This window comes from Phocoena sinus, chromosome X (assembly GCF_008692025.1).
Source record: "Phocoena sinus isolate mPhoSin1 chromosome X, mPhoSin1.pri, whole genome shotgun sequence".
NCBI lineage: Eukaryota > Metazoa > Chordata > Mammalia > Artiodactyla > Phocoenidae > Phocoena > Phocoena sinus.
The window spans coordinates 127,001,907-127,016,535 of NC_045784.1; the positions used below are offsets into that span (position 1 = coordinate 127,001,907).

At 53.3% G+C, this 14,629-nt stretch overlaps 1 protein-coding gene across 2 annotated transcripts in view; it reads left to right on the top strand.

Moving 5' to 3' along the window:
* Nucleotides 1–1,474: 1,474 nt before the first annotated feature.
* Nucleotides 1,475–14,629, top strand: part of MAMLD1 (mastermind like domain containing 1) — a 37,183-nt gene continuing 24,028 nt past the window's right edge. The window contains exons 1-2 of one of the 2 annotated variants that reach the window (XM_032621032.1): nt 1,475–3,184; nt 5,275–5,397. In XM_032621032.1, coding sequence (XP_032476923.1) covers nt 1,517–3,184; nt 5,275–5,397 — 1,791 coding nt within the window. In that variant the 5' untranslated portion in view covers nt 1,475–1,516. The remainder of the gene's footprint in view (nt 3,185–5,274; nt 5,398–14,629) is intronic. The other variant, XM_032621031.1, reaches the window with a different exon arrangement.

Consider the following 14,629-nt stretch of genomic DNA (forward strand, 5'->3'; position numbering starts at 1 on the left):
AGACTGAAGCAGTTCAGCTGTGGTAGGAGAGCCTGGGAATCTGGGGGTTTCTAAGTGTATCTGATGGGTGCCAAGGCTCCAGATGTGCAGCCCTAGGGGATCTCTTTTGACGTTCACTCCGCTGTAACAGTCACGACCACTGTCGTGCTAGTAGGTGGCCCTCACGCATGCCTTGACCCTCCAGTGAGGCAATGTAAGGGGACGTCAGAGGATCCGCACCGGATGTCCCAGTAAGACTTCAAGGCTGGAAAGAGGTTTCTTCGTGCAAAAGTGCTTCAGGGGAAATGGATCTGGTAGAGCGCTGGCCTTTAGGAGGTTTCCAAGCCCATCTCCTCCCACACGTAATCCTGCGCTCCACTCCCTTCCCCTTCACTGCAGGTCATGGTCATTTACAAGACAGCCACGGATGACTGTATGAAGTCTTGAAAGTGTAGGAAACACGGCATTAGTAGCTTCTTTGATTTGTTCCCAAAGGCTAGGCTTTTATAAATGGCGGGCAGTTCCCCCAAGTGCAGACCACAGATCGGGGCCTTTTCCTGTTGTTTCCTGTCTCCCCGACATGAGGATACATCTGCACAGAGGTATTTCTTAATTAGATAGCTTTATACTTTTTTGGTGGAGGAGTGTAAGTCATTCCATTAAAAACCAGCTTCTGTAGAAAAATACAGAGAATAGAAAGTGAGTTTCCAGTCATCCCCAAAGGATGACTACTCCAAAGAGTTGCATATACTTTCTTCCAAGGTGTTTTTGTGCACTCATAGAAATGTGTGTGTATGTGCGTGCACGTGTGTGTGTCTGTGTGTGTACAGATCAATGGAACCACGCTATAGTGACTGTTAGGCAGTTGTGTGACGCCCCAAACAGTGTCTCTCAGACAGCTGCCCAAGAGAACACGCCAGATCTACTTCACTCCTCCAAAGCCTCTGCTTTATCCCATTTTCTCACTAGAGCCTGATGCATTTAACCAAGACAGGGAAGCAACCTAAAAGTTCAACGTCTACGTCACGCTTTTCCTTTTTAAGAATGAGGTTAGCAGTAGACAGGTGGGAATTGCAAGTTTCTTAGCGATTCTCCTTTGCCCTCCAACGTCTGCATAGTTCCGCTGACAGCTCCTTTAAGTGGGCAGAGAATATCGTTCGCGTGACTTTCCGTAGTGTTTGGTGTAGAGACGGCATAATGCTTTATTTGAACTGTAACGCGACAGTCCAAATGAAAGACAGCAACAAAACAAGCATCGTGGTTCTAAAAATAGGCTGTATTGTATAGTTTTGACAACTCTTTCTAAGTCTTGAAACTGAGAGATCTGTTTTATCTCGCAAGTTTCCTGTTCAATAGCTTTAATGTGCCAAGCCTTTATAAACATTCCTCTGCCTCCCCCCTTCCCTCTCCCTCCCTCCCTCTCTCCCCCCTCCCTCCCTCCCTCCCTCCCTCCCTTCCTTCCCACCCCTCTTTTCTCTTCCAGCCACAGGGAACCCTTAAGAGGAGGCAGGAAGGAGAAACTTTCCAGCTTTCAGGCATGGCCGAAGGAGGTTACCCTAATAAAATTAAGAGACCATGCCTTGAAGATGTCACCCTTTCAATGGGCCCCGGCGCCCATCCCAGCACAGCCTGTGCAGAGCTGCAGGTTCCTGCGTTACCCATGAACCCTGGCTCTGCAGCGATGGGAGCGGCTGGTCATTCATTACTTCTCGAAAATAACCCCATGAACGGCAGCGTAATGGGCTCACCGTTTGTGGTGCCACCAACTGCGGAAATGGGACTGAAAGGCCCCCCTCTTTCTTACTATGACAAGACCAACACTGTACCTGCTGTGGACCAGGAGCTTCAAGATCTGCTGGAGGAGCTGACAAAAATTCAAGAACCTTCTCCGAGTGAGCTCGACCTTGAAAAAATCCTGGGGAGCAAGCCGGAAGAACCGCTGGTCTTAGATCACCCTCCGGCAACCCTAGGCGTGACTCCCAAGCCTGCAGTTCAGATGCCACACTTGGAGAGCCTTGGTTCCAGCAAGGACTTCGCTTCAAGTTGCAGCCAGGGCCCTGGAGTGTCGCTTCAAATCCCGCCCTCCTCTGCGGGGATCAGCTACGTCATTCCCTCCACCAGTAAGCAGATGGTCTCCCCCAGTTCTTCAACAGCACAGGCCAAGAGCCAGGTCCAGGCGCCGCTCCCTGCGGCTGCCTTGCCACCGCTCCCAGTGCCTCAGTGGCATCACGCCCACCAGCTGAAGGTGCTGGCGGCCAGCAAGCAGGGCTGTGGTACGAAGCAGCAGGGCCCCGCTCCCAGTTGGTCTGGCCTGCCTCTTCCCGGCCTCTCCCCGCCTTACCGTCCGCTGCCCTCGCCACAGCCGCTGCAGCCGTTCAGCCCTCAGGGCCTCATGGTGTCCTGCATGTCATCGAGCAGCCTGCCGGCGAGTGCTCTGCAGGGCTCTCCCAATGCCTTATTGTCCAGCGTGGCGCCCAGCAGCGGCGCTGCCCTGGGGCCGGCCATGACCTATGCCCCCGAGAAGCTCCCCAGCCCCGCGCTCCAGCAGCAGCCGCAGTTCAGCCCGCAGCCCTCCATCCTTGCCAACCTGGTGTCCTCCACCATCAAACAGCCTCAAGGGCACCTGATACCCACTCTGCCCACCAACAACCCGGGGCCCTCCACTCCCTACCGCCCAGAGAAGCTGTCCAGCCCCGGGCTGCCGCAGCAGTCCTTCACCCCACAGTGCCCCCTGATCCGGAGCCTCACTCCCACCAGCAATCCGCTCGGCCCGCAGCAGCCGCAGCTGCCGCCGCCTCCACCTCCGCCTCCGCCAGCCAGTGCCGTCCTCAAGCCCATGGCCACCAGCTCACCCAGAACCCTGAGCCTGATCACACAGCAGGGGCTGGCCGCCCCCGGCCCGGGGGCCCCGGAGCCTTTTCCTTTCGGCCACACCAAGCCCTTGTCACATTTCGTCCCTGAGCCGGGGCCCCCGAAGATGCCCTCGGTGCCCGCCGCGTCTCGGCAGCCGGCCCTGCTCCACTACCTGCAGCAGCCGACGCTGACGCCGGCCTCTTGTGCCGCGGCCTCGTCCACGGCCACAGCCAGCCCGCGGCTGCAGCAGCAGCCGGACGCCGCTTCGTTCCTCCTGCAGCGCGTGACGCAGCAGCCGCAGCGCGCTCCGCGGTCGCTGGCCTCGGATTCCATGCCGTCTCTGCCCAGACAGGTAAGCCGCTCTCATCTCCGCTCGCGTCCCTTGGTTTTGGAGATAAGAACCACGTTTCATGGTACTGAGAGCCGCCTTCGGGGGCAGGTCCAGGCCGTAGCCCTCTTTGCGAGTGGACTTCACTCTGGAAAAGTCTATTGAAGCCGACTTACTCTGCGCGGTCAAAGCGCAGTATTCACGAGGTCGAGGTTGTGGTTTCAGTTCCCGTGCAGGTTGCTTAGCTTCCCTGGGAGAAGAGTTCACCCGCAAGGTGCCGCCAGGGGAAGGAACCAGGGCAGACGAGTCAGAATCACACAGAACTGGGCCGTGAGGCACGTTCCCTCACCCAGGACCAGTGAAGCCTTCATAGGATGCAAGGAAATTGCACCGAAGCATTTAAATTTTCTCCCAGCTGGCATAAGGCTGCACACCGAGCCTTCTAGAAGCGTCATGGCAAACGTCTGCTGGGCAGCGGCAGCGTGCCATTCTCCCCCGCACCAGGTGCTGAGGCAGGTGCTAAATGAAACTGTCGGAGACGTGTCAGGTAGTCACTCTTACCATCCCCGTTTCACAGACGAAGTAACTGAGGCTCAGAGTGTTGAAATGACTCGCCCAGAGTCACACAGTTAGCGAGAGGCCCAGCAGCAACTTGAAGGCAGGCGGGCTTGCTCCAGAGCCCGTGCTCTTCTCGAAATCCCCATGACGTCTCTCTCACCTCCTACAGTCTTGTCAGTCACTCAGTTCAGCTACTTCTCCCTGGGCAGTGTCTATCATAGTCCCCACTTTTCATTTGTTCTGACCCCTGCCTGTATTAGTTACCTATGGCCGCGTAACAAGTTAGCCCATGATTACTGCTTAAAACAAGACACATACGTAACTTCACAGTCTCTGGGGGCTGGGAATCCTGGCACAGCTTAGCAGGGCCCTCTGGCCCCGGGTCTCTCACAAGGTTGCAGTCACCTTAAGGCTCAACTGGGAAGGACTGGCTTCCAGACTCACTGCTGTGGTTGTTGGCAGGAAGCAGTTCCTTGCGGGTTGTTGGACTGAGGTCTCAGTCCCTCATGAGCTGCTGGCCAGAGGCCTCCCTTGGTTCCTTGCCACGTGGACCTCTTCATAGAGCCTCTCACGACACGACAGCCAGCTTCATCAGAGCAAGCAAGAGAGAGTGTGCCAGTAAGGGAGGCAGGGGGAGTGCCAGCAAGTCAGAAGTCACAGTCTGTACAACCTAGCCTGGGAAGTGACATTGCATCACGTGTGCAGTATTCTGTTCATTAGACGCGAGCATGAAAATGTGAATACCAGCAGGGGATTACAGGCTGGGGAGGGTACCAGAGATCCCTGGGAACCACGTCAGATGTCTCCCTGCCCCGAATACCGTCTTTCGTGCTTCCTCTTTTCCATTGCTCTCAGGCCTGCCCAAGTTCAGGCCCTCTTGATTCTTCGTCCGAACTCGTACAGTTGATTCTTAAACTGGTTGCTCCAACAAACCGTCCGTTTCTCTGAGAATTACTTTGCTATGACACAGACCTGGTCACGTTCACACTTGCTCGGAAGATTCTGGAGGCCCGTAAGCTGTGACTCCATCTACCTCCTTAGACTCCGTGTCCCTCGGGCCCCAAAGTGCTTGCAACTCCTGGCCCGCTCTGCGTCCTTGGCCTTGACCCCCACTGTTGCCTGTGTCCGGCCTTCCCTGCCCACCTTTGCTCTCCTGTCCCACTCTTACAGGTCCTGAGGCTCAGTCACTATCACCCCCCGCCCCCGGGAAGCTTTGCCCCAACTGTCCTCTGGACTTCCGTCTCCCACTCTACCTCCTTCTTCTGTAGAGAAGCCAAGGAGTAGGTGGCCATAAAGTGCGCGTCTGGGAATGTGGCCCAAAAGAAGCTCCCAGCGGGGGCTGACCTCTTTGCTGAGGGCCCTGGATGACCATGGCCGTGGCAGTCCCCAGAGGAGAGACACCGTGGCTTTTTCATCCAGGTCTCGTGAAGCATCGCCAAGCAGAGTACTCCACGCCAGGGATCGGTCCTTCGACGGGAGCGCCCCTGGGGGTGGCCAGGGTGAGCGGCCGGCCCTTGTCCACAGTTCAGGAGCACTTTGGTTTGGTTTTGTTATAGGCCTGTTGCCAGCTGTTTTCGTGGACTTCTGCAGCTGGCTTGGGGGAGTGCCAGCTTCAGCACTGGAGCCCTTATCCTAGCAGGAAAGATCCTCAGCCCGGAGCCGTGTCACCATCTAACATTGTGAGCCTTTTTGGTTTCTTTTGTGTTCAGTGGGGAACATGTGTAGCCTGACTGTGTTGCTTCAGAGCCAGGCCAGCTGGCTCACAGAGAGAAGCCTTAATGATTAGGGTCGTGAAAATCACACCCGGCTGATTCCCTAGGTGGGGCTGGAGAAAGTGTCCGGGAGAAAGCGCGTGCAGCCAAGCTCCCCAGGTCAGGAGGGGCTCTGGTGATCTCCGCCAACAGAGGCAAGAGGCTGGGCTCCCCGACGGGGCGCTCTTGCTGCCAAGAGCTGCTTTCCCGGCCAGCACTGGCCGGTGCCCAGGGGCTGAGTGTGCTACCTGGGACTTCACCTGCATTTTCTTGTCTTAGTCCTCAGAGGTAGGGGCTGTTATCATTCTCTTTAAAGTTGAGAAGACTGAGACACAGAGAAGTCCCCAGAGTTGCCCACAGTCACACAGCAAGTCGGGGCCAGAGCAGGGAGTCCGGCTAGAGAGCCCACACTTGTAACCCCACACACGGGGGCCTCCAGAGCCCTCTGTTCCTGCCTTGACCTCCTAACTGTTGCCTCGTCTGCAAAGTGGGTGTGATGGTAGGTTGTTTGAGGATTCAGTGCGTCGAAAGCACTCCAAACAGAGCCTGGCGCAAAACCTGCCAACGAAAGCCTGACTCCTCGTCCTGAGTCTCCAGATCTGTTTCCTGGGGGCTAAGATGGTTCTCAAACCTGGGGCTGTGTCAGGACAGAATATGAGCAGTGCTGTCTCCAGACCCCACGCCTGCCAGTGAGATGGACGGGAGTGGCGGGGCTCACTAGCTTCGTGGGCTCTTCTTGTCCCAGGCCCTGCCCCGCCTAGACCACCGCAGGCCCGCTGGGCGAGGGGAACGAGCCGCCTTGGTGCTTTCACGCTGGCTCCACCCCGCTTCCCAGCACCCTGCTCTGTGCACGGCATTCTTTTAGCCAAAACGCGCTGACGAGGCCTCCAAACGGGCACATCAGCAGCTCCGCTGTTCCTTCCCATGGCCCTTCTGCATTCAGTTTAAGGCCTAAGAGCCCAGCTCTGGTCACTTGGCCAGGAGAAGGTGGAAGAAAGGAAGAGGCGAGTGTTTGAGGCCCCCGTGGTGAGGAAGTACATGCTTCTTGCTCCCAGCAGGGAGAACTTGCCGTGTTTTACTGATGGCCAAACTGAGCCTCGGGAAACACTCGTTACCCCCTGGGTGGCGTTGACTAGCTCGTCGCACCTCCGTGGATGGTAGCGGTTACCACAGAAGGACTGGGCATTCATCTTAAACCAGAAATGCCAAGTCCAGCTGCCGCAAGGAGCTCATTCTTACGTTCAGACTAGCCTTTCTCAGCTTGGGGGATTTCACTTTACCAGTTACGTGAGCGATCCGATTTCAGTGACCCGCTTGCTTGCCCTGAAGGTAAAAGGTAAATGCCATCTGGCATCAGGACAGCAGTTCGGCATGGCAGGGGCGCTGGAGGCAGACAGACTGGGGTTCAAGTCCGGACACCAACTCTAAGTGGGCACTGTGCCAAGAGCCGTGTCACTTAAGCCCCCCGAGCCTCAGCTGTACCTGGGGAAAGGGATGGGCCCCGTCGTGTAGGGCCTCGAAAGACAGGAGATGCTGAAGCGATACCGCTCAGACCCCCGCCCGGCCCACACTCCGCACCCAGGCACGGCAGGCGTGGGCTCCCGGACTTGGATCTGGAACCCCTGGGGTCAGACGCGTTTCCAAATTCAGAACTCTGGGGCCTTTAGAAAAGTAATACGGTGCATATAGCAAATATGACACAACCCTCCGGTGGAATCTGGGGCACATTTTATTATTTTTGCAGAGAAATATGAATATTTAACGAAGCCCAGGTCGAGTTTTGTTCCCAAAGAAATTTTGGCACCAAATTTACAAAACTAAGATAGGCTTTCAGAGCTTTGGGGCTTGAAGTTACAGATAAGGGAGGTGGACCTAGAATTATTAAGGAAGGGACTATGGAGTTGTGACACCCAGCACTGCTGTGGTGACTTCCAAGGCCCCCAAATCTCCTCGCTGTATTCCCCACCCTACTCCCAAGGCTGCGTGACTCCTCTCTGTTTTTAATCGAAGCGAGGCAAAATGAATTTTGTTTCCATAACTGAATGCCCCTTCTCGCTGGAAACCATGGAGGATACCGTAGGGTGTTGTGAATGTCACGGTTAGGACTTCAATTTGACTATCAGCCACTGGCTGAGGAACTGACATTTACTCAAAGACAGAAACAGTTCTGTCCAGGAGATGAGACTTGGGCTCTGGAAGAGTCGGGGAAGCCAGACGCAGCAAGGGCGCCCTGGGTGCACGTGCGATTGCAGAGCTGGGAGTGGAGCATGGCGGGGAGGAGGGACGAGGATGGTGGCCAGTTGGAATAAGAACAAAAAAGCCTGAAATCTGATCCTTGAGGCAGGCTGGGGTGGGGGGGGTGGGCAGCTGCAGAGAAATAGACCAGAGGCACGTGATATGGTTTGGAGAGATTTTGAGAGGGGCGAGAGAGGGGACCTGAGCCTGCCTCCGGGAAGGCTGGACGAGCCCTCGCCCGCGTCTGCCCCGTCTTCCGCCTTGAATGCCAGCCGCCCGTCTCCCACGCTTAGGCAGCAGTGAGCACCCAGCAATGGCGGAGGCGCGGGCTCATTAGGAGAACTTGCCATCCACCCTCCTGGAGGGCTGGGCCTAGGAGGGGGAATCTGGGCACCTCGGCCTGAAGTGGGACCGTGAGGAAGCCCTCTTGTCACCCTCACCCGTGGGTGCCTCTTGTCCCTGGGAACTGAGCCTCTGAAGCACAGCACCCCCAGCACCCAGGGCCCTGGAGGGAGACAGCACAGAGCCAGGAACAGCGGGGCCTTGGCCCTTGGTTCCTGGCAGGGTGCGGGCCCCGGGACTGGGCTTGAGGCTTGGATCACTGAGGTCCAAATCCCGGCTCTGCCACTGTTTCATTTGGCACGCTCCTTCCTCTCTCTGTGCCTCAGTCTCTCCATCTGCAAAATGGAGATACTAGTATACCTATCAAATGGGGCTGCTGAGAGGATTCAACGAGGTGAGGTAAAAGTGCCTGGCCCAGGGCCTGGCACACAATCACGCTCCACCGATGTTAGCTCTACTGTTTCGAGAAAGCTCTTGAAACTCGGCACTCAGTGGAATGCGTTTAGACTGCCAGGCTCCTCTCCGGCTCCCAGTGTTGGTGGCTTGCAGAGGAGGGGCGGGGAAGTGCGCTCCAGCCGTGGGGTGTCAGGGAGGCCAAGTGGCGGACACAGACTGGTGACCCCCGAGAGGAGCAGAGCAGCCAGGCCCGGCTGCAGCTTCCCGAGCACCCTGGCCAGTGGGGAGGGGACGGTGCTGGCCATTCTCCCTCCAAGCACAGACGGCAGAGGAGCTGGGAGCCATGCAGGGGGCTGCACCATCCCGCGTGCGTGCTGAGTAACAAACGGCAGTAACACATCCTGCCTGCGTTCAGCTGGGCCCCAATCCCGCCGCTTGCAACAGGCCGAGGGCTGCCCGGGTTTCTAGATCCAGAGGGACTGCTGCTTATGGGCAGAGAGAAAGAATGAAGGGCAAGTGAGGGCCAGCCTCGCCGGCCACCCGGCGCCAACGCCGCCAGGAACACTGGTTCATCGTGGTCACTTGGTTTGGACTTCCGAGGTTGGACTCAACTGCTCGGTAGAGCAGAACCATGAATTACTGCTGTCTCGATTAAGACTGCAAATTAAAACCTTTCCCTTCACGCCGTGACCTCCCATTGAAAACCAAAATGATAAAACCAGGTTAGTTAGACGGAGAGAATTCCCTATTCTTGTCAAAGTTATGCCGGCTCCATTTTCCACTGGAGGAAGAGAGTCAGAGAAATAGCAACGTGTGAGTCTGCTCCTAGCCTCAACATCGTTCGTGACCCTTTAAAAGCAAGTGACCACTATCTTGCCAGAATACTAGACCCCCTTGGAATCAGACGTACCACACATTGTCAAGGAAGGGCCTGTGACCTTGGACTTGAAAGTCCTTTCACCAGCTTCCCTTAATTCTTCTGCTGTTTTGAGGCTAAGAGGCAGGGCAGGGCGGCACTGCTCCCCGTGTAACGAGGAAAGTTTCTTCGCCTTTGTCTTTTACAAATTCTGGTGAGAAGCGGGACAGGAAAGTCAGATTTCAAAGAGCCCGTGTGTCTGAGCTCCAGCCTCGCCTTGCACACGTCTTCTCTACCAGACATGAGGACATTTTCCTGAATAAGCATCTTTATTTTGTTTTTATATTATTATTATTTTTAAAATTTATTTATTTATTCATTTTTGGCTGTGTTGGGTCTTAGTTGCGGTACGTGGGCTTCTCTCTAGTTGTGGCGCTCAGGCTCAGTAGTTGCGGTGCGTGGGTTTAGTTGCCCTGCGGCACGTGGGATCCCCAACCAGGGATCGAACCGGTGTCCCCTGCATTGCAAGATGGATCCTCAACCACTGGACCACCAAGGAAGTCCCTAAGCATCTTTGTTTTGTATTTAAGCATGATTGTACATACAAGCTTAGTTTTTCCTTTCTTTTTTTAAATTGGGCAGCAAAGAACTATTTAATTTGGTGAAACATTTTTTAGCTGCTTTGGGAGGAAATATAATTAGGCAAAGCTTACAATAAGTCCCCTACATACTAACCTCCAAGCTGTGAGCTTTCAAAGATGCGCACATGCCCCTGGATGCCAGCTGTTGTACTGGACTACAGTACTGTTCAACGTACTGTACTGTAAGATTAAACGTGTTTTCTTGGGACTTGCCTGGTGGCACAGTGGTTAAGAACCCGCCTGCCAGGACTTCCCCGGTGGTTCAGTGGTTAAGAATCCGCCTGCCAATGCGGGGGACATGGGTTTGAGCCCTGGTCCGGGAAGATCCCACATGCCACGGAGCAACTAAGCCCGCGTGCCACAACTACTGAGCCTGCGCCCTAGAGCCCATGCTCTGCACAAGAGAAGCCACTGCAATGAGAAGCCCGCGCATCTCAGTGAAGGGTAGCCCCTGCTCGCCACAACTAGAAAAAGCTCGCATGCAGCAACGAAAACCCAACGCAGCCAAAAATTAATTAATTAAAAAAAAAATCCGCCTGCCAATGCAGGCGACACAGGTTCGATCCCTGGTCCGGGAAGATCCCACATGCCACGGGGCAACTAAGCCCATGTGCCACAACTACTGAGCCTGCGCTCTACAGCCTGTGAGCCACAACTACTGAAGCCCGCACGCCTAGAGCCCGTGCTCTTCAACAAGAGAAGCCGCCACGATGAGAAACCCGCGCACCACAACGAAGCGTAGCCCCCGCTCGCCGCAACTGAAGAAAGCCCGCGTGCAGCAGTGAAGACCCAATGCAGCCAAAAATAAATAAATCAATGAATTTTTTTAAAAAAATTTCTTTATTTTTTGTCTTTGTTAGTTTTTTCTGTATTATTTGTGTGAAAAATACTATAAGCCTGTTACAGTACAGTACTATATAGCCAATTGTGTTAGTTGGGTACCTAGGCTAACTTTGTTGGATCTCAAGCAAATTGGACTTACGAATGCACTCTCAAATGCTAACTTTTTAAACATCAAGCTTTTTCTGTGTCGGAGGCTGAAGAATAAGTGAGACGTCGCGTTGCAATGAGGCAGCATTACTTTTTGCTCCTGGAGTAATGATCCATCACTTAGTAAGGTCAACACCAAAATTAACGGGGATGCACAAAGCCCCCCAGTTCAGATGCCTCCTTAATGGCGATCACTAGCCTTAATTTTTAATTGTTTGACAATTGACTCATGAAAGCTGGAAGGGCAGCCATTTTCAGAAACCTCCTGTGAAGTTTTTGTTTGGCTTTTTGTTTGTTCCTTTTGTCTTTACATACCTGAAAAGGGACACTAAACTTTGCTGAAGTTGGGGTGCCCAAAATGAGACATTGGAACAAGCTGCATATTTGTCACTGTAAAGCAAGGAAAGGAATCTGATTTCAGTTTTCAAAGAGTCGAAGAGGACAGAAATAAATCATTGTGTTATGTTCCTTTAAACTGTAACTGCTTATGAATATCTACAGACCCAAAATGTAGACTACCTCAAGGAGAGGCCGTCCACTTCCACACATAAAACAGGTTTGAAAGTGAAGTGGTCAGCTACTGTTGTGACCCCAAGTGAAAAGTTAGCAAAATAGAAAAAATGTCTAGGGCAGATGGAGGGTCGCAGTGGATTTGCACCGTCCGGCTGTGACCCTAACACCTACAGCCAACACTGTCGCTGAGTGCAGGATGGCGCCAGAGGAGCAATGCAGGTCAGAGATGCGACCCTTGGGGCGAGCAAGGGATGTGTCCTGAGGGGGCTCCACTGCATCCTTGCCCCTCCCTCCTGCACCCTCCCCAGCTTCCCTCTCTCAAACCCATTCGTGGCCCCATAGCACAAATTTATGGAAACCTCTCCTAAGCCCGTTTATACTTTCAGCCTCTTCTGTCGCTTGGGGGTTGTCAAATCCCACAACCTGGGCCTGCTGGGCAAAGCAACAGTGTGCGTATGCTCCGAACTGGTGGCTTGTGAGCTTGAAGGGGGCAGCGAATGAAAGCAGCCCACCCCACCCCACCCCCAGAGGAAGAGTTTCTGCTTCTTCCTAAGGAGTTGAAAAAGTCTGATTGTGCTTTGCTTTGCTGTTGTTGGATGAGGGCTTATCATGTTAGCTTCTCCCAGCCAAATCAGTGAGGTTGTTGAGAGCTAAAAGCAGCGTAAAGGTCCAAAGAGATCACACCTCCACCCCAGGCCCGCGTGCGTACATGGTGGTCCTGAGAGCCCATGCAGTGCCCCGAGCTGAGCCTTCCCTGGCTCCTGACTCCCAGTGGAATAACAGCTTCTAAGACAGAGAGTGGAAGAAAGGGGCAGCATTTCTCCATTTCTTTCATCCTTCGGTCCTTCGCCCCATGTGAACCAAGTTTCAGGTTAGATTAGAAAGTGGGCAGCATGGACTCACACGGAGCCCGTAGACCTTGACTCAGTGATGGAGAGCTAGGTGCATGGGAAAAGGGGAAGTGGGCAGTCCAGGAAATGATCACAAAGTCCTGGCCTAACTGTGACCTTCAGAGCCTGAAAGATGCATGGCCCTACTTCATCAGAAATTACTCCAACTTCTGCTTCGCTTTTGGGAGCTTTGGATTTGAAGCTAAATGCAGAGGTTCTATCTGGCCTTACCCCCTGCGGCATGCTACCATGTTTGGCCCTTTTTGAGCAGAGGAAGTGAGCAGAATTGTGGGGACCCAGACTTTTCTACAGGCCCATGTCTGGGTGGCACGTGAAAATAATTTGCCAAGCCAACTGACTCAGGAGGCCAGTAGATGAAAGCGGACTCCTTATTTACAATTTTGCATAATGATCATTTATTTCCATCTGACAAAGCTTTGAAAGATGTGGGAGGCCTCCAACCACCCTTGAGTGGCAGTAAGTGGGAACAATTCCATGACCTTTCCCTCTATCAGGCAACACTTTCAAAGATGAGCTCTAGATAATGTGAACAGGCAAAGCTCTCAAACATGGCTATCTAGTTTCATGTCGTCAAAAAACAAAATCTTGACACCCATTAGGATGGCTATTATTTTTTTAAAAATAGGAAAAACTAGTGTTGGTGAGATGTGGAGAAACTGGAAACCATATGCACTGTTAGTAGGAATGTAAAATGGTACAGCTGCCGTGGAAAACAGTAGGGTGGTTCCTCAAAAAATTCAACATGCAATTACCATACGGCCTAACAAGTCCATTCTTGGGTATATACCCAAAAGAATTGAGAGCAGGTTCTTGAACAGATATCTGTTCACCAGCGTTCAAAGCAGCATTTTCACAATGTCCAAAAGGTAGACGCAACCAAAATGTCCACAGAGAGAAGAATGGTTGAACAGAATGTGATCCATCCACACAGTGGAATATTATTGAGCTTTTAAAGGAAGGAAATTCCGATACCTGTTACAACACGGATGAACTTTGAAGACATTATGCTAAGTGAAATCAGCCATCAGCCAAGAAAAGGACGTATACCATGTTATTCTACTTATAACAGGGACCTAGGAGTCAGATTCATAGAGACAGAAAGCAGAGTGGTCCTTGCTTGGGGCCGGGGCACTGGGGGTTAATGTCTAATGGGGACAGAGTTTCAGTTTGGGAAGATGAAAAAGTCCTGGAGATGGATGGTGGTGATGGCTGCAGGACACTGCGAATGTACTTAATGCCACGGAACTAGGCACTTAAAATGGTCAGTTTGCGGGCTTCCCTGGTAGCACAGTGGTTGAGAGTCCGCCTGCCGATGCAGGGGACACGGGTTCGTGCCCCGGTCCGGGAAGATCCCACATGCCGCGAAGCGGCTGGGCCCGTGAGCCATGGCCGCTGAGCCTGCGCGTCCGGAGCCTGTGCTCCGCAACGGGAGAGGCCACAACAGTGAGAGGCCCGCGTACCACAAAAAAAAATAAAATTAAATTAAAACGTCAGTTTAACAGCAAGAAAAAAAGAAAAGGAAAAACAAATTTTAAAACATGAGCTAATCCTCTCCTAGTCAAGGCAGTATTTAATTTTGATAATATTAGCATGTGATGTCGAGGTGGCAGCAGCTGAGCTGCCTGTCTTCCTTCATGGAGGGAGAGTACTGACTGCACAGGTACCTTACCCATGTTTCTGTGCAGGCCGGCTGCACTTCTTAGATACCTTAGTGACATGCGTGCACTTCCCCTTTTCACTTAGAAAGAACTTTCCTGATAAATCGATCACAGCTTCTGTCCTTTTCTGGGCATTTTAGAGAAATGACAACATGTGGATGGGGGAACAAAGGAGTGATATAGACAGAATGGGGTCTCTGCTCCGGAATGGGGTAAGAAAGCCCACCGGCTTCATGGGTTCTCTGGTGCATCTGCAAGCCTGGAAACGCTAGGATGGCTCACAGTTTGCTGATTAATACAAGAGCCAACAGAACGATGCGAGGGACTCACTGTCTGTGCCCAGTGTCCCTCTGGAGCAAGTGCTAGGCCCTGGGGTAGAGTTCTGGAAAGAGTTAAGGGTCTCGGCTACAGTGCGAACCAGACTTGACCCTGACACGCAAAGTAGGAAACAGGAGCCTCTAGTCATTGTTCAAACGACTTTTGGGAAGTTGACACACCTGGTCACTGTGTCCCCACTCACACCCCAGCTCTCAAGACCTTCGGTTTCTGCCTTTCAGGGCCTGGCAGTGTCCACTTTTTAGTCAGAGTCATTTGTGTCTTGCCTGTGCCCCCATTTGC